Source organism: Triplophysa dalaica, chromosome 2 (genome assembly GCF_015846415.1).
Source record: "Triplophysa dalaica isolate WHDGS20190420 chromosome 2, ASM1584641v1, whole genome shotgun sequence".
Lineage (NCBI taxonomy): Eukaryota > Metazoa > Chordata > Actinopteri > Cypriniformes > Nemacheilidae > Triplophysa > Triplophysa dalaica.
Window position 1 is genome coordinate 5,921,759 of NC_079543.1, and position 20,553 is coordinate 5,942,311.

General features: G+C 37.6%; 1 protein-coding gene across 4 annotated transcripts in view; it reads right to left on the minus strand.

Moving 5' to 3' along the window:
* Positions 1-717: 717 nt before the first annotated feature.
* LOC130407918 (VPS10 domain-containing receptor SorCS1) overlaps positions 718-20,553 on the minus strand; it is a 138,079-nt gene continuing 118,243 nt past the window's right edge. The window contains exons 16-27 of one of the 4 annotated variants that reach the window (XR_008904703.1): positions 19,064-19,197; positions 16,237-16,350; positions 15,788-15,959; positions 14,332-14,518; positions 11,936-12,069; positions 10,788-10,911; positions 10,448-10,560; positions 9,289-9,423; positions 6,644-6,743; positions 6,412-6,508; positions 3,142-3,313; positions 718-2,615 (exon numbers count right to left, since the gene is read on the minus strand). Coding sequence is in view for 2 of the 4 variants with exons in the window: in XM_056731251.1 (XP_056587229.1) it covers positions 2,551-2,615; positions 3,142-3,317; positions 6,412-6,517; positions 6,644-6,743; positions 9,289-9,423; positions 10,448-10,560; positions 10,788-10,911; positions 11,936-12,069; positions 14,332-14,518; positions 15,788-15,959; positions 16,237-16,350; positions 19,064-19,197 (1,560 nt within the window). In the remaining 2 variants the exon portion in view is untranslated. Of the gene's footprint in view, positions 2,616-3,141; positions 3,318-6,411; positions 6,518-6,643; positions 6,744-9,288; positions 9,424-10,447; positions 10,561-10,787; positions 10,912-11,935; positions 12,070-14,331; positions 14,519-15,787; positions 15,960-16,236; positions 16,351-19,063; positions 19,198-20,553 lie in introns of all 4 variants that reach the window. The other 3 variants (XR_008904702.1, XM_056731260.1, XM_056731251.1) reach the window with 3 other exon arrangements.

The following is a 20,553-nucleotide window of genomic DNA, read 5'->3' on the forward strand; positions in this document are numbered from 1 at the left end:
ATTAATTAATATCAATTATCAACTCATTTAAAAATTAGGAACATTCTTCCTAACTCAATCCGGTCAACCACATCTCTCACAACATACAAAAAACTTCTTAAAACTCATCTCTTCTGTGAATACTTGACTGACAGATGAGGGAAAAAAACACTAACTCTCTCTCATTCTCTCAACAGGTAGTGGTCTGGCTTTTGTTGAAACTAGTAACTTTGTCCCAGGACCTATTGTTCCTGTATGACAGTTCGCTTATTGATCCATGAACTCTCTGTGAGTCGCTTTGGATAAAAGCGTCTGTTAAACGACTAAATGTTAATAAACTCTTAGCAGCAAAAGATTTTCCCTTGTCACTTTAAAGTTTCTTTAATTTGGAGCAAGAGATACGAGGGGGTAACTTCACTGCGTCAGATATAGGTCACTTTCTCACAGCTGGTTGGTCCAGTTTTGGTTTGCGATCTCTAACCCATGATAAAACCTGCTCCGGTTAACATTGCGATTAAACCCACTCAAAACCAATCCACCAGCTTGAGCCCGAAAACTCGGAGTATGCTCAAACTAAATGCGAACTTACCTGGGGAAAAACCGAAACCAGCTTTGTGATACAGGCCATTGGACTGCTTGTGTCAACAGCTAGAATCACGTCACTACATGTTTTGGATCACTTTACTTCTTTAAACAAAACATAAGACAATTTTTTATTTAGGCTATACTTTATTTTTCTTGATCGGTTACTTTGCAAATTACAGTTTTTTTACAAATACTGTAAGAAACTCAAAACACAATAACAGGGACTTAGTTCATTTAATAAATACAATTTCACCAAAAGAAACAATTGCACGTAGCACAGAGCTGAGGTCAAAGAAATGTCAAAAAAGAGAGAAACAAAACATCAAACATACACACCTAAAATTGTATATATAGTTATATTTATATATATATATATATATAAAATCTTTACAGTAATAAAACTCTTGTCTTCTACAAAAATAATCTTCCTTACTCTTAAGAGAGAATGTCAGCGCTGGACTTTAAATTCCGGGCTGCCACAGTTTGTCCATTCAAATCTCATAATGTGTTTTTTTAACCAGCTGTTTATGCAAAGTTTCTCTTCCCTTAATCTGAAAGTTAAACTCAATTGGAGAACATTTTCTAGGGTTTAAAGTATTGTGTTCTGTCATATGTGGACCTTGATTAAGTTTTTCATAATTTTTTACTTATGTGGACATGTCTAGTCTGTTGTGATATTGCTATTGTTCCCGTTATGTCCTCGCACGTTACCCACAATCCCCTGCTCTCATTTGATTGACAGTTTTAACAACCTCATGATTTATCAAAATATAATCTGTATTGTGATTGTGTCATGCCCATAGTGAGCAATTAATCAAAATGAATATATCTACCTCTATGAGATATTTCCATCTTAAAAAAGATGAAAAACGATTGCAAATTTCTATTTTATACATGCGGCCGTCATTATCCTAACAATTTAGCAATAAACGTGATTAACATTAATTTGTACGACAATATGACTTAGCCGTATTATAACCTGGAAAATCAAACGAAGACTCAAAAATAAGTTGAAGATCTGTATTGGATCTGTAATGGATGATGTCATAATGCATGTGTTGTATAATCATTTTGGTGAAATCACGATACTGAGTTATTCCCAGTTCATTCATCCCAGTACTTTATTAAAGTACCACAGCTTCCTTGTGTGCCACTTGTTTGCTAGACGTTTTAAAACATTTACTTGCAGAATCATACATTCATTTCCGTCAGCCTGTACAATTCACATGAGATATGACAGTGAATATAAAAGTATTAAAACATCATGCAGTGTATACTGTAAATTTGCTGACTGATAAATCATGTAACCGTCTGGGGATTATTTAACAAAATTAATGTATATTATGGCATTTAAAAAACGGCTATTTGCCAGGTCATGACATCTGAAAAACAGTCAAATCTCAAGTTATCGGAAAAGCTACGCTATAGAAATGAATTAAACTAAGAAATAAAGTAAAAAATTGCAATGAAGCAAAACAAATAAAAATGAACATGTGTCATGGATAAAGTCATAAAACTTCATTTTTGTGATAAATCCAACATATCTGTGTACCAGTAAAGCTCAAATGTGCTAAATATACCTTAACAAAAAAATCACAAAAAGTATTTAACATTAATCAAATTTTCAGTTTGTTTGTAAAACACATAAGATATGTCACATATCCATGTTGCACTTTTGAAAACCATACCTCCTCCATTAGCAAAAAAAGTAAAAGACACTTACAAGAAACCAAGAATATTTCTCTCCCTTTTCATCGAGCGCATACCGGTCGTTCCCACAAACTCTGTACACACCGGTGCTCTTTAGAAACGAACAGCATCAAAATGTTCTCGTATTGAATACACGCACGTATAAAAAAGCTGTACAAAGTTTGTTCTAGTATTCACAGAGCACAGTAAACGTAATGTCCAACATGCACAAGTACTAAATAAAGCTTGAAACCTTTGTGTCCGCACGATCAAAGTCCTCAAATATGAGTCCGCGCTTCAAACGTCCATGTATGTGGGAAGATCTGATGAGAATTTGACACGTGGATGAGGTTTGATGCATTCTGGCGAAGAGAGCAACCGAGAGACAAAATCTGTTAGACAAAAGACCATTCGCACTGATGCATCTCGTACACAAAAATAAAAGATAAAGCTTCAGAGAGATGTTTTATTGGTATGCTGAGAAATAAGGTTGTGTTTACAAAGTTTAGGCCGTTACACTTGGGCACTTTCGAGAAAGTCTCAGGGTTTTTTCAAATATCACAGTTCACTAGATTTTGACTTTTGTCTGATGAAGTTAGTACAAGTAAACAAGAAATCCTTAAGGAGACGTGCAGTGTGTGCTGCTTTCTTGGTACTTTTGGACTGACTGAAATTTAAGACATTCACAGACTTCAAAGTGTTTGATGCAGAGATCTGATGAATGAATATCAATATAATTTAAATGATTTGGTGTACTTGTAGTAATATGTCAGACAGCTTCCTAAGGGCACCACAATGTAAATAAAACAATGCAATGTGTGATCAGTTTAATTTGACAGATTTTACATTGGGTTTGTGAGCTTTACAGTGAAAGAGGCTCTTTCTCACCGATGGCCTGGGTGTTGAGCTCTGGGTCCAGTGGCTCCAGTGGCTCCAGTGTTGTGAGCAGCTCTTTCTGTGAACTGCAGCTGGGTGTGCTGTCAGTGGGGCTCACTGGACTCTGGATCATTTCTTGTTCTTTTTCGTCCTGCATCGCTGCATAGACGTGGAGGCCTGGGATCTTCCTTGAGAAAAGATTTACAATGAGACATGGGCAAAACATGCTGCGCGGCAACAAGGATGCCTTTGCGTGCCTTTTATCAAAAGCGACTTACAAGAGTGAGAAAACAACGAAGCAATTTGTCGTGGAATACATATAGGCTAAGGAAAAACGTTGATTGTTTTAATGGGACAGTTCACTCAAAAATGTAAATTCTTTTATCATTTATGTACCAGTGATTCATTACAAACCTATTTGACTTTCTTTCGTCTGCAGAGCACGTAAGAAGATATTTTGAAGAATGTTTGTAACCAAACAACACTGACCAACATTCACTTTCATTGTGTGGACACAAAACCCCTGAGACATTTCTCAAAATATCTTATTTTGTGTTCCACAGAAGCAAGAATCATATACAGGTTTTAAACGACAAGGGTTAATAAAGGACAACAGAATGTCAATTTTTGGGTGAACTGTTCCTTTGATATGTCAACCCCGTGACAACGATATTGTTCATCACATTGTTCATTCAATAACAGATATTTCTAGAAATTTCAGCATTAGATTCAATTTAAACACATACTGGAGTCTTCAAAAGCTTGTGAAGGAATGCAAAAAAAACAATAAACCTGTTACCCTGTCACCTTTCTGAAGGCATAATTATATCATATAAGATATTCCATCGGAGTCATCGGGCATCAAGGCCATATAAGATATTGAAATAGATTAATTAAAGTTGTAATGGCACTGTGCAATTTGTCCGACAGAAATGTTAACAGTCTTACAAAAATGTATTTTATTAATCTGCAAAGGCCCACAAGACATGCTTGAGGGTGAAATCTAATCCAATACATTATTATCGGCTTTGTAATTCACATCATTCCGGTCGTTCATCACAGGTAGCTCTTGTTTATAGTTTGCGAGTGTGGTAGGCTGCATTCGCCGGGAAAGCCTCCAATATGCCTCGGGGAGAAATTTGTAATGAGACGTGGGTGAGAAACAAATGACCTCTGTGTAAGAAGTCTCACTTAAGAGTAACAATTGAGCTAGTTTGCATTGGCTAAACCGACGGCTCCCACCGGAGAGGTGATTTTATCCGACTCTGTCTGCATCATTATGGCGAAAGAATGTACCGTAAGCAAAACCGAGCATGGAACTTAAACTCAGCGTTGCCTTTGAGGATTCAAAAGCGATTTTATAACACTAAATACAACCGGAGAGGGACACAGCGGACAGGAAACACAATGGACGGCTCATTACAATGTGATCTAATGTCCTCATTTACAAGAAGTTTTCTTTTCAACTTTTTCACTTGTTGAAATGTTACCGGTTGAAGGGTTTAAAGCGTTTGAATATTCTTGGCACATGTTTGGGCTCCGCAGCCACTTGTCTCCTCTCTGTCTCTCTCATCTCCGTCTCTTGTCTTATTGACCTCTCTCGCCCTTTTCTCTCTCGAAACGATGCAATCATTTAACATTTCATAAAGGTCAACTTGAAAAACTCAAAGGGCTAAATATTGATAATGTCTGTGAGCTGACTGACATTTATCATTTGTTATGAGCACTTAGCCAAAAAAAAATGAAAGCTGGGCAATCGCAGAAGTGTGACTCATCACCCCACAGATCTGGCCTGTGGTTTATCACATCTGACTCAAGAGGGATCACTCGTTTTACACTTTCAACCGAGCTAAATTGACCCTTCCAAAGAGCGTCTTGTGTTCTTTTGAGGAAGAAATTGTTTGTACAAATGAGTTGAGAAAATTAATGTTACCAATTAGCGTTTGCTGTATAAATGCTACTCTACACATACAGTGTAGACTTTTAAATGTTTTAATTAATTTTAAGTAGGGCTGGACTTAGTCACGACGTATTGAAGGCAAAATAAAAGTTTTCTTTTACATAATACATGTATGTGTGTGTATTTAAATATACATAATGATGCACAGAACACACATACGTGTATATATTTATAATTATATATATATAAATATATATATAGGGGTAAAGTTGGGCAGGGCCGTCTCGCTCTGCACCCCGCATGTGTGCGCCTCTTCTGGTGTTATGGAACGGCACTCCATCGTCCCCCAGTATAAATCTGCTGTGCCCTATAGTATAAATCTCATATTAAGTAACAATTTACGTTTTTTATGGTGTTCCCTTCCCGAAGGCCCCTTTGGAGGGAGATATATTCTGTTTGGAATGCACTCCGTGACTGCACACGGTTGTTTCCTTTCTGCAGCGCCCAGCCGCTCCTCGTCCGGTGTGCACTGTGTTTTAACGTTTTAAGTCATAACGAGTCTCGATTTCCAAATTCTCTCACGTTCATCAAATTCAAGCATTTAAAGCAATTTGTTCATGGCGTGCGCGGCACTAACGATGCACAAGTTAATAGGTCATCTCAATCATTGTGAATGTTGTATGAAGTTATGACAGAAAAGTACTGGAAATACACAGGTCATGCATACAGTTCAGTGTACATTAATAAAGATATTTGATATTGACACAAATAAAGGGCACAGGCCTACGGAAAGATTTTATTCTAATCAAATGTCGCTTTGAAAACTGCTGGCATCTAGAATGAGTTCTATCAGCATTTTATTGTTCATAGCAAAGGGCTCCCTCAATTTATATTTTACAGTTTGTCAATTAATAAGATTATAAGCTTTTTATACGCACCTCTCAAAATCCCCCGCAGAGCCTGAACATATAATAAAAATCCCAAATGGAACCTTTGTATATATATATATGAAATATAGATCTATATATATAAATTAATAATAATATATATAATAATATATATTTTTCTCAAAATTATACATGCATGTGTGTATATAAATAATCATTATACACAGTACACACACATATAGTATATTATGTAAACAATTTTTTTATTTTGCTTTCGATTAATTGTAACTGAACGTTGTACAGAACCTAATACGGTTTCTTTTGGACCCCGCTGTATAAATTGACACTAGGGATCGGGGTACAGTTCAGGGTCACTTGACTGAAATCGTTTACTTTAGATTTGTGTGTTTTTCCCTCAATTCTGTAGTTGCATTTTCAGATACATGTAGATCAAAATCTAATTTGGAGTCAGGCTTTTGAAATGGATATCAGTACCTTTTGAATTTATAGATGAGGAACACAGCTAAACCCAACACGACCACAGAGAGGAGCATGAGCATAGCTGAGCCACTGTGATTCTCACTTGTGTCCACTAGAGGCGCTAGACGCAGGGAAAAATCAAGCACAGGACATTGCGCATGTTTTCAAGTTTTACTGTAATATGTTTATATGAAATTTGTCTAAGATTCATGACATCGATTCTTTGATTGAAAACAAAGTCCATTACCTGCTGATAAATGTGCAGCGTATACTGTGATCTGGACTCCCGGTCTGAGTGTGAACTGAACCAGATTCTGATTCAGAGCACTGAGCACCAGTTCTGAGAGCTGAACAGAGAAGAGAAGAAAGTACATTTATCAACAATATCATCACATTCAATAATATCAGCATACACCTGTTATTAAATCACAGTCCCATAAACAATGCAGATTGTGATAGAAGATATTCCTGCCCTGTAGGTATTTGATTCCCCCGTTTCAGTGTACCGATGCATTGTGGGTTGAGGCAAAAGCGTGGGCTTGTGATGTTGTTTGTCGTATGTGAATTTTTTTACCTCAGTGGGATGACAACTTTGCATAAATCACCCGCATAACCTTCAGTCAAAAATATAGATATACAGGTATGACACGGGAAGCATCTCATTTGGGCTTAACATATCACTTCTCCGCCCTAACAAATACACACAGACCTTGACTGTCTGTTTTTTTTATGTTTGCATAAATCCTCATCTACAGCACACATTAACGGCTCTCCACAAATGAAAACGCTTTTTCTTTGTTTTCGTGTTTACGGCACATCTGTGGAGTTTTGTAAGCCTTGTCTTATAAAGTCAGAGGTCAGCGATAAAACCTCAGACATAAAAACATCTTCCTGTTAAAGGAGTTCATTTTTTTCATCGGGCTTCATTAAATCTGTCTCATTTACCTGAAGGACTCCTGTCTTCTTTCTTTATTTCTTCATCTCGTCCACCTCTCTATATTCCCTGCCCGTTCAAAATGAGACCCTTCCATGAATAATTACTTTCCTTATGAATTGTACCGGGGTCAGTAAGTCTATTATACTTTTGTAATAAGGCTATCCACACATTACTTTTAGAACATGCCACCCTCGAATAGAGATTTATGAGGATCTGACGTTGGAAGGTCTGCTGGAGTTTAAAGGTAGATCCGGGCAAGAAAAATGCCAAAATGTCAGCGGGCATCTATTCAAGGACCTCAGCAAAGTGCAGATATGCCACATCATCTGTGATCTAATGTCTCAGGCCTATAGGCCATTGTAGGACCGAAATGAATATGATCTACAGTAGTGGAAAATTTGCTGATGACCTTCGCTCGTTCGGTAAGAAATCACTGCCTCAAAATTATGTAGATGACACATGTTAATACTGGAGGATATGAGCCATATTCTCATATTCAGTAATGGCTTTTCTTCGTTATGGCCAAATACACAGAGCCACGTCCGAAATGACTCCTGGCTGAACATCCTAACCCGCAACTGAATGAGTTACAAGATGAATCTCATTTTGTTTGATGGGCAAATTTATGCACCACATTTGTTTGAATTTTGAAGTCTCATGTAAAATGAAGCCTGAATTCAAATTAGAGGAAAAGATAACACCTGCGCAAAGCTTACTAGGTCAATGCCCAGGAGAGTGACTACAAATATATACAGCAAAAGCAAATAATTTTTTTTTACAATAGATAAAAGTGTTTAGTTAATATTTGCTATGTAAAAATCCACAGCAAAAATGTTGATGGTAAAATGCATATTGGCCATCAGTTGTTATTCATTTTTTTCAACAAGCCAAAGTTTTTGATAACAGGATGGATTACAACCAAAAAGTTGTTACAAAATGCCACAAAATGTTATGTTATGAAATGTGTTGTCCTCAACTCAACACGGTGTGTATTTCTGGGACTTCAATTCCCTTGAACACAAAACACAAAATCAACACAAACTGCGTTAAAATGATACATAATGTGTTAAAAAGGGACTCAAACAATGTGTATATAATAAACACATCCTTTTTGAGAGATCCGTAGCATTCGGATGGTCACACGATCTAACATAATGCAAACTCATGACTTATATTGTAAACATTGGTATTTGTATCAATTAAACTTGTTTTTAATGATAAATAATTGACTGCGTGCACCTGACAAGGAAACTTACAGTAAATGTGACCTAACAGGAGTTACACAGGCCAACATTGACACCTGCTGGAGAGCATCTGAAATTCTTGACAAATGCCTCATCTATGGACTCACTATTCTGTGGTCTTTAAAATGCTTTTTAAACCAAGTAAACACAACATGCGATTATAGATACAGCCGTGGAAAAGAAATACATTTTAATTTAATTGTGATTTATAGATGTATTGTGGACATTTCATTCTAGTGTCTGTTTGTTTTCAACTAAATCCAACCTCCTCAGGCGGGACATAAAGTCATTTAACAGCAATGTGAAAGACTGTCAGCATAACACGTTACATGAAAACTGGGGTAAAAATCTAGGCTACCACTTTTTTTTAACTTTTCCTAAATAAATACTTTATAAAAATACTGCTGTTGCATTGCTTAGAAGTACATGTGATCTTGTTTTCTTGACGTATTTGAGATCTTAAAAAACACTGAGCGTCTTTGAACTGTTTCTCCAGTTCTGATTTTCTGCAAATATTTTTTTTGAAATGTGGGCAAAATATTGCTGGCAGTGCACAGAAAGAAAAAAAAATATATATAAATGTACCTAAACAATTAGGCCTACCTATAAACACTTAATTAAAAAAAATGATTTTAAAAAAGTCTCTTCCTTTTTTCTCCGGTTGTACATCAGCAGTGATACAATAGAACTATAGGGAATACTGTTTAATACCTGGTCTAAGTGTGTAGATGTTTTGTCTGGCTTTCCCTCTGTCAGCTGTTTGTCTGGTAAAAGGAAGAACTCAGATGCTGTTGGCAGTCCGGGCAGAACAGTAACCAACAGCTGTTCTGGACTCACACCTGTCGCCTGAACACAGGACATTACAATATAGAATATTAAAGACATAAAACACGGGAAGATTTTTTTCTTGACCATTGCCTAAATACTGTATGTAGTGTGAAGTAATACAAAATTCTAATTTAATATATTTTTTAAACAAATACTAAAACAAATGACTCAAATACAAGGTCACAATGTCAACTGTGTTCTTGTCCATATGCCCAATGTAAAACTCATTACACACATTAGCAACTGAAGCAGAACAGGCATATGGCACACATGAGCACTGTTATTCTCATATGTCATATTCAATAAACATGCGTATAGAAAGTCATAACTTTCTGCCGTCTTATGATTATTTCCTTCTGTAATGCCAGTTGTCTGAAAAACTGTGTAATGTCTTGCTGTCACGCAGTTTAATCCAGAACATTTGATTGGTTTCCGAGCTCCATGCTTTGTTCGAAAAGCTCCAAAATCTCACTATGCTTAGCTTTTAATAGTTTTGACATTTGTAATTGAATGTTTTTGCTCCAAAATCTCCAAAACGCACTTTTCGGCAGGTGTCCCTGTGTTGACCTGGACTTGGACCAAATTCTGAAGTTTTCTGAAAGTGTGTAGTTGTTCAGTGACTGATTTTATGTCCTTGTGTCCATTTTACGCTCATATTTGTCAAATAATGCTTGTTTTCTGTTTCTCACGTTAAGCTACAGCCACATTTCAGAGAATCGCTTCCATTAGTGAGCCATCTTGGCTCTTTATTCAATATCTCCGATGAATGAAAGTCCTCAATGATCATCAACATTGTTTGATGGAACATGATCAGTTCAAACACTACTATGCATGATTTTACATAGCTGCATGTCTCAGTCATGAATCATAATTTGCTATTTGCTGTTGCTGAATACTAGCAGATTTTTTTTTCTAGCCATTTTATTGAAAAAACAAAGTATTTAACATAAAGTAATGTCCAGTTTTCAATGAATGGGGTCTTTACTATTTATGGTATTGAAGTCAAAGTTTTTTTTCCGATGGTATATGCTGTAGAACTCACCTGCACCATAGAGACTTTAATGACTCGACTAACATCAAGTCTCCATTCAGCCACGTCAGGGTTGTGATCGTCAAGATTGGAAGAAAAGGCGAGAAGGTTGGATCTGAAGTATTCTGCAAAAGGAACATTACATACACTTTACAACCCTGGTTTCACTCTTCTATACTATGAGTTTAATTATTATTTTAAGTTGGACATAAAACATTCAACTCATTTTGTAATTGATGAAAAACTTGGAGAAAATTATTAAATTTTTAAGAGAAAAATGACCACTATATTAATATTTCCTTCAGGGCTGTATACGCTCCATTGTGTGTCTTCACTATAAAGCAGAACTCACCGTGGACAGCGATGGTTTTCCTGTCTTGCAGGATGTTGTTCCCAGCAGACACCTGTACGGTGACAACATTGATTCCCTCCCGGGAGAACGTGAATGCCACGCTCCCCTCCAGCGTGATCACGGGCTGTGAAAACAACACCAGAGAGATTCTCATGAGAGTGCCCTGTCAACCTGGTTAGCAGAGGAGATGTCAACTTTATTTACATTGCTGCTCGGTGACAGTAAACACACGCACTATACACGCGCACTTTGAGCTTTTATTTTTTGTATTGTTTAGCCAAACAGAACCCTTAAATATCCCTTAATTGACACTAAAAAAATCATGTCTCCCTATTATAGCTGCGATAACAAGTTTGTAATGAATTTAATTAGTTTAATTAAACTGAATTTGATTGCATATCGCTGCTGTCCTTCTGAAACTTCGTATCAGCGTATTTCGTGACTTATTTCTTGCCAAAAAAATCATTATTATAAGTCACACTTTGTTTGTCACTGGGTTTTGCAAATATCTCACTAAAAAAAAGTATTAAAAAGTGCCTGTAAACTTTGATCACACAGTATTTGTTTTTCCTAACAAAGAGTAAATTTGAACATTCAATGTTTTAGAAGGACACCGTCTATAACTGAAATACTGTGGCTGTGCTAAAACATTCAGATGATAATTTCTGCTTGAATTGTGATAGAAATTCTTCATAACATAACTGAAATACGGGTCAGGGGACACAGATAATATTTCATCCCTTTGTCATCTGAATCAGTAGTATTTAAATTCCTAAATTTACTTAATGAACAGCCGTTGTTCCAAATGCATGAAGATAGATTTTAGTGTGCTTGGCTATCGGACCTGATATACTCACCAAATCTACACATTCTATGTGTTTGTATGCATACTGTATGTCTGCATGTTTGTATGTATTTTCTGTTTGAAGATTCATATACATAAATTAATTGAAAAATAACTGAATTGCAGTAAGATATTAATTACAGGATTAACAGGATTCATCACAAGGTTTAATTTTGTTACTTTAATCTTTTTACAGCTTTAAATTTAATTTGTGCTTCTAATTGGTTTAAGCTAAATTGAATCTTTTCAAGCACGCCTTTCAATCTGTCTACTACTTGGTATTTGATGCTCAGCGAGACCTCACCTCAGAGTTATTCCCAAACCACCAGATGTAGGTGACCGTTCCCACTTGGCTCGGCCAGAGAACCACAGTCAGATTGACTTCTTTATTCTTCACAGCCACGAACGGGGCTGAGAGGTGAATGGACTCCAACTGACCTGATCCCATAAAGGCAAAAAAGAGAAATGGCACAATGAGACGACATAAAGTTCTGACAGAGTAGATAAATGTACAGTATACTCTACGTAATTGAAATCCAGACTGGTCTTCTAACTAAGGTCAAGCCAAAGCCATTTGTATCCCTTGTGTGGTCAAATTTAGTTATCACTGAAACGATCAAATCCAGTGTTGCCAACTGGGCGACTTCGTCACAATATTTAGCAACTTTTCAGACCCCCTTATTTTTCAAAAAGCGACTAGCGACAATTCTTGCTACTCTCTTAATAAGCCTTGGCGACTTAGCGAAACGTTCTGCCTCACTTCTACTGCCACGTGAAAGCGTGTTTTTGCCTTCCCAGCGCAGGACTGCCTCTCTGCCATCTCTGTCTGTTTGGTGTGAGCCCCCGCCAGGGAGAAGCAGCACATTCAGTTCAGACCGCACTGACGCGTGAATGAGATTCGCAGTTTGCATATACAAACAGTGTCTCCAAGGACTAACCACTTATGACCTTCTTTGAGCATTTATGATTACAAAACGCCTTGACTATGGACGTGCAAACATTAACACAGACGGAATTTCGCTGTTCATCGAAAATTACTGCGGGTGTGTAGTTTAAGGATTTGAGTTCACTCAAGATTATAGTTTTTGTTGTCTGCCAACAGAGACACAAAACTAAGTCATTAAGAACCTATTTACTGTGGATTTGGGTGTATTGCTTTAATATAATACTGTATACGACAGCTCAGAGAGTAGAGATATGAAGCAGACCTAAAGCACTTAACTTGTCAGACACTACGTGATGATGTCACTGATATGCAATTTAGCACAGACATTAAGCGACATTTACATTTACATTTAGTCATTTGGCAGACGCTTTTATCCAAAGCGACTTACAGTGCACTTATTACAGGGACAATCCCCCTGGAGAAAAATGTCTTGCTCAAGGACACACTGGGCTGCGGATCGAACCAGCAACCTTTTGATTTACCAGTTTGATTTACCATTTCAGTGGTTTAACCCACTAGACCACCATCTCCACAGACTTTCGGGCAGGCTTTAGCTCCGTTCCATTGAAATTGTTGGCAACACCGATCACATCAAACCTCATAATTTACAGAATATCTGCATAGTGTGGCATATGTTGTTGTACCTACAAAGTGTGGCGAATGTTGCTTTATTACTAAATTATCTCCAATTTAATTTAGGCCCCTGCCGAACAAATTTAACACCCTTAAAATGATTAACATATTGTGTGTATTCATTCACAAATACTCTCCCATGGACCCAAAGCCATCTGCGTGCACATTTCATCTCGTGCTCCGGCAGCTCTGATTCTCTTCCCTGGCACGGCAGGATTGACAGATTGGAAGCATTCATTCTCCCCGATCAATAAATCACTGTGGAGGCATCCGTCTGCCTGGATGTGACAGGGGGTGGTAAGTTCATTGAGTAGGTGGACATGAAAAAAGGGCGAAAATTTGAATTCAAACGCTCAATAAGCTCTCTGTTAGTGCGGATCTGTGACAGCTTCTAGCGGACAGACTACGGTACTCAATAAGATACAAAACCCGGTCCATCTGGTCTCAAAATGTGTTAAACGCAACTACTTCCAACAATCCGTACAAAATCTACAGAGCAAATGAGGGGGAAAAGTTTTTTTTGTAATGTCAAATTTATTGGCATAGTCTGGTGGACGTACTTGCCAGTGACAACCCACGCAGAAAACATGTAAAATGACCAACCAGAGTCAAGTACATCTGAAATTGATGCTACCAAGATAGTAGATAGACAGAATAAAATAAATAAACTGAATATCCCTTAAATTCTAGCAGGCAAAAATTGTTAAATAACTATGGGTTTAGTCTACTAATTGTCTACTCTATACAAGTTCAAAAGAATACAAGGTGATTGTGTTTTACAGCTTCTACTCACAAAAAGTAAAGTTCATTTCTCCAACAACCTAACCTGGATGATGTTTTGGGTCCTCGGGATCTACAAGGTACACTGAAGTGTCTGTCGGCAATAACTAAGAAGGATGATTTCAATCTCTTGGTCCAGTTGGAGACCATGAGCTTGTAATCTAGGCCGGTTAATGTCGAGTACAAAACGACCAAGGCCAAATGAGATTTTTCTGGTAATAAACCATAAATGAGTTCAGGCCCAGCACGTTCTTTAAATACATTAAGGACAAAAAGACGGAATATGTTATGGCCGTCTGCGTTAGGGATATCGATGCTCTCTCTCGCAAATCTCGACTTACACGTAACGTGCAGGAAAAGAAGGACGGTTTCAGACCCCAGACGGTTCTCGGCTGTTGCTGACACGCGGTAGATTCCCACGTTCTTGTAGATGTGTTTAATCCCGTCTTCGATCGAGCTCACATTGGAGTAAGTGAAGGCGTTTCCGTCTCCGAAATCCACAGTGATGCTGGTTCGTGATCCATCGCCCTGGAAAACATGAAAGGACGTCTCCAGGTCAACTTCAGTACCAATGACACGGAAATAAAATCTGTTTAATGAACACAATGATCGAGTTCTCTGGACCAAAAAGTGAAGCAGAATCCCTTTCTCTTCATTAAACTAATCATATTAACAGAATTGTATAATGCACTGTCTGGGGCACGATCCCAAGCTTTTCACTCACCAAGGCACACATGCTGTTGGTAATGTGACAATAAAAGTAATATGATTTGAATTAAACTAGAGTCCCAGTTCACCACTATTCGAAAATATAAAAATAACAGCTTCAAATGACTTGGCCAAAAATGCACACTATGCTTTTTTAATGTGTTGTATAATACCCACCAGACGGACTAAGGGGGACCCCCTGCCCAGAACAGCTAGCGGCGCCCCTTAAACTCATTTTCCACATCACAACATTTTTCCAGCCCTATTTAATCTTTAACATTAGTTGAACACTAACACTTATTTAGCACCACTAGCTTTAGTTCCCCAACACCGATTTCTATTGAGATCTCTATTACAATGAACTACATTTTGATTTATTCAATGTTAATACCCTTGGAGTCAAACGCAGTAAAGTATGAAGTTAAACTCACATCAGTGCACTTTGACAGACTGTACAGACACATTCTTTAAATACCAGAGAATAACTCGTTCAGACAGAAAGCAATACTTTTTCGGCTTACGATCCTGTCAAAGTTTCGATGTGTAAAACACACTCAGATGTGGATTCATGTGCCTGTCTTGGACACTCTCTGAGGATTTCTCAAAATCTCAAACTAAACCCGAGCTTTCCAGAGTAAAATATTTTTTTTCAAAGGTTGCGCTTTCAATGCTCTGTAGACTTTTGTGACATCTATGTTCATATTATGTCATTTAACGTATTATCAGATGTTTTAACTAAACTTCCATAGGAGAATTGACTAAAGTAAGACATGAGCATGAGCACAGTTTGAGACATTGTTAAGAAATTAGGAGGATATGCATGTGGCCATTTTTTCCTCCCCTGTTAAAAAAACCCAGGATATGCTGGTTAGGTAGGACTTGAAACACGGTAGCTGGTCATGTGCTGGTTTAAGATGGTCATGTGCTGGTTTAAACTGGTCCTAAGCTACCATACTTCAAAACCTATCCAGTATTTAAAAGGGTCAAAAGAAGATCTCAATTATTTCTCATTCTGGTTCATGAAAAGGATCTCATTTGTGAGTTTGAAATTAATCTATGATGAGTTTAGATTTTTGAATGGGAATATACCTCCTCCAAGAAGACGAGAAAGGTGACGTTGCTAGCAAGACTAGCTGTTAGCTTGCCTTCACTGGTCACTAGATGGAGGCCGCGCGGGGCCTGGCTAGGGCACACTTGCCTACGGGCTGTGTACTGCTCCATCACGCCGCCTGTACAGTTATTGGACACCACCTTTCTATACCTGAACAAACATCAAAGCATATTACTAAATTATTAAATTTCATTATTAAATTATTCATTTGCAATGATTAACCTAGAAAACTCGATGCAAACACATTGAAGGAAGCAGTGTGCTTATCTGTAAGTCACACATGTGCGAAAACAGATGGCAAACATTTTAATAAAAATATTTGTAAAACAAATGGAGCCGTTTATTAGCCTATAAGGTGGTATGATATGATATAGCCTACTGTAAATATATATAGTGATAATGTCTTAAAAAGTATGCAAGATCTCACCCGGTGCTGTTGAGGAACGTGTGTTCAGTGGTGCAGCTTCGAGACACGGAGGAGGGGAGGAACCAGAACGCTGGAGTACATTTACCGTCAGATCTTCTCTCGAAACCATAATCACTTTCATAAAAACACACACACACACATAAAGATGGAATGACAATCTTAAACACAAACGCACATGACAACATCCGACAGCTCTCTTTCAGCAGTCTCATGTTCATTGGTGCACAACAATAACAAATCAAACTATTCGCTATTTGTAAACTACTGCCTCTGAAATGTGCTAACAACATGGCACTAGCAAAACATTCATCTAATTAATTGAGGTACCTTAAATAGCAACATTTTGGTAGCCAGTGGAATGGGTGGGAATGTTTTGTGACCAATGGCAGATGAGACGAGTGTACGTTAGTGCTTGTGGCTCAGCTATTATTTCTTAGACTAACTATAGATTATTTAAAGACAGTTTCATCGGATGCACACGTCTAGCGCGAAGTTAACTTCCTTTCTGTGTTTGGTTATAAAATAAAATATTTTCTTTTACAATTTATGAACTATTCAACAGTTATTGATTCTTTACGGAGGTTTACCGGAAGTTAAGTTTGGGACACACAACGTCTGTTTGCTGTATGTTGTTGTCGTGAAACCATCTATGATATAAGTGTGGTATAGTAACATTTCTGTTTTCATACACTGTAAAAACTTTTACTGTTTTATTTTACAGAAGGAATCACATGTTTTTTAAATGCAGTAATGATGTCAAATTGTAGAAATCGGCTGAAAATGTACACCTTGGGTATAAAATAACATAACATAAAAAACATGTAATGATATTTTATGTTTTCTTCAGGTGCCCCAGCTGTTGCTGTAATATTACAGTTTTTTGTAAGCATAGTTTTAATTCCAAAATTACACACACACAAAAAAACACAATATGGTTATTGTAATCATTATGGGTTTTTTTGTCCTACAAACTATGTTTACTATATTTAAACCATGGTAAATGTTCATAAAGGTATCATGCAACCACTCTGCTGTTACAGTTTGGTTTTACGAGAACCAGAAACCGAAGTTGTTTGTCCTACAATGCGACTGAACCCCAATCAGGAAAACAAATTGCACCAATTATCATGACAAGCTACACAGATGCAGCCAGCTTGCGCTGCTAAACATATAACATTTTCCTTCCTGATAAATAACTTTCACACTTTGTTCTGTCCGGCCTGGAAGGATCTGCGTATTTGTAACTTTAAAGAAACAACACTAATAACTTTGCAAATTCCTGGCAAAATGATGACAGAGGGCAAACTTCCAGGACAAGGGGCAGCGGCAGGAATGCAGATCAAGAGCTTAAAGTGGAGGTAACAGGTTATTTCATGCATTCTGACTTCTTTACACTATTAAACATGCTGGCTTCTTAAGCTTAACATGGGCAACTTGTCAGAAACGAGATGAATGTATGAAGTAGTATTTTTGTGCTTGATTCAGTCCGCCAAGGTTCGTACAGGTTTCGGAAAGTTTTTTTTTACTGCTTCATAACAAGGGTTCTCTTAGTCCCTTATTGGACCGGAAAAGCACGCCCACGTGTCATCCAGCAAGCGAAAGAGCAGGTCCTCGTTCTAACCAGTCAGTGTGAGAAAGTGTACGCCAATCAATGCCGCTTCACTCTGCTGATGTAAGTTTAGCTGTGTTTGTTTGCTCCCTGCATTTTTATGATGAATGTTATATAACAGTGGATATAACACTGGATTTGGAGATAGTTTGAAACTAATAGATGAAGCGGTCGATGTTGGAAATGAACCGCACGAGGTAAGTCAAACAAAGTCATACGTCTGTGTTATGTTTGCATCGGCGTGTATGTGCATAATGTAAACAACACAAACTAATTGTGAATCAATGCAATGATGAACTGTGTGCTATTGCTCTAGTTCTGCTCCAACCCACCCCCTAGGCAGGCCGAAATAATCGTACAGCTGTATATGTCTTGTAAAAATTTGATCAAACTAAATACTCTTCAAAGATACAGAGTATGCAATACTTCTATGTAGGTACTCAAGATTAATATTAAAGTGGCAGAAACTGCGTGTGTTACCACATCAGTATGCAACAAAAGTGGACATCTAGAGTGGGAAGTACTGTATATTTCAAAGAAACAAATGTCTGTTTCGATCTATTGCTGAATTTCAACTCTCCTCAGCCGTTGTGCTGCTTCCACTCAGCAAAGATATTCTTCAAGTGAATCCTTGCGACTCTGCTGCAATCCTCATCTGATGCGGGCAAGCCCACAAGCTCTCTCATAGTCCTTGAGTCTTTTTCTCTAGTGTCTCCATAAGATATCAGTTTTCGTACTCAACAGAAAAGTGCTTTTGTTTTTTTGCTCAAAACTCCTACTCTAATGTTGCATTTAAGGTTTTGGACACTAAAACACAAAAGCTGGTTGTCCTTTTCCCAGTGGGCGGTGTGAATTGTAGACATATGGGTTTTCACATAATGAAATTATAATTAATTTGTGGCGTATGTCTGTGCATATATTATCTGTAGTTTGATTTAAATGACATGAGCTCAGCATGTGATTCTTCTTTGTTTAATTGAGTTTTAACGCAGGATGAAAATGAACAGAAAAGTATGGCAGCTTGTGTCCTTTGCAGGGAAGGCACTGCATTATTTTGAGCTCAATGTTTTCCCAATTTTTACTAGTTTAACAAACATTAATTTTGCTAAGTGTATACAGTATTTAAACTTCAAGCTGTACTGATATTCTACGTATGAAGGTGGTAGACAACAAGGTTATGAAATAAACCGATTAAAACAAAAACTTCTGTTTGCTTACCACTCAAAGTCGGATTCATTGCAGTCACAGGGCTCGGAAATCATGGTGACAGAGTAAGTTTTACCCATAACGCACCTCGCTATGGCCTTCAACTTTCGATAGACCCTCTTCACTCCCATGAGACAGTGTTCATTCTACAGCACGTAAACATACAGACACACACAAACATACCAAACGTAACAATTTTCCACAATTCACTTCACCTGTTCTCTCCCGCTCTACTTCAGTTTTCACATTAATAATTCATAACAATACGCATGTGCCCATCATGCTGAATATAGAAGAGAGAGACTAAAAAGAGCAAACAGCAAAGAGGAGAAAAATATATATTTTGCGCTCATCGTACTCCATATTTCATCTCTCACATTCCAACTCTGCAGGGTTCATTTTATGAAAGGTTTCAGGATGCTAGGCCTCTCGCTTACATTTATATTTTGCAATGAAGATTCTCTTTCTGCTCTCTTGATAACGCGCTTCCTCCGAACTATTGTTCCAAAAACTGCCGTTTTATTTCAGGCTAAGCATTTGTTCTGGGTGTATGAAAAAGTTTTTTTTAAAGCAGAGGTCCACTGATGGTCGCAAAATCGTTTTTGTTTCGTTCTGTGGTTTATATTTATCAGACTAACTGGCGCAGAACGCAGCAATAAAACCCTGCAGCGCATCTGTCAGGTGCCGAGACGGTCGGCTGGGTAGATTTAGATACACGATGCATGGCTTCACCTAATCAGCATGTTACTTTACATCCTGGCTCAATAAAAAACACAAGGACTTCGGTTTTAACAGTCCAAACTCTGACATTTTTCTGTCGACTGTCTACTTCTGTTGTCTTTGTGTCTTCCACTTCTTCGAAGTTTGTCAGGGTAATGGCAGCTTCCAGACAGCGAGTTTCACAGGGCGTCAGGTACAAGTAGGACAGTCTTCTACCGTCTCCATACATACAGCTGATGGACTTGAATCTATTAGATTTCTGTCAGGGGACACTTTGCTTCTGGCTTGACTTCTGGGACAGATATTATTCCATCTGTTCAAATATAGTTTCAATCGTGGATGGCAGGAAGGCATGTCAGGGCAGGTTAGAAACTATCCTTGTAAAAAGTTTGAGGAATGGAGCTACCGGGACAATGTAGTTCAGTGTAAAGCTTGTTTTATAATTTTCTTCTGGGTTTATACCTTTGTACCTTTTAACAAAGCTAAAAAACTGTTTGTTTCTGACCAAGAGACAATTTCAAATTGGTACATCTGAAGATTTTACAATACCTATTGCCCTATTGATAAAGGGGTCATGCCATCCTTATCTTTCAAAATTAAAATACAATAAAAAAACATACTAAGACTTTGTGAACTTCCTACACAGTTTACAATTATTTATTGAAACAAAGCTGAAAAAAGGTTTACTCACAGATCCCTGACATTTATTTACAGCACGTGGATGACTATATTAAAGTTATAAACAGTTGTCGTAATTTACTCACCCTTGAGTTGTTCAACAT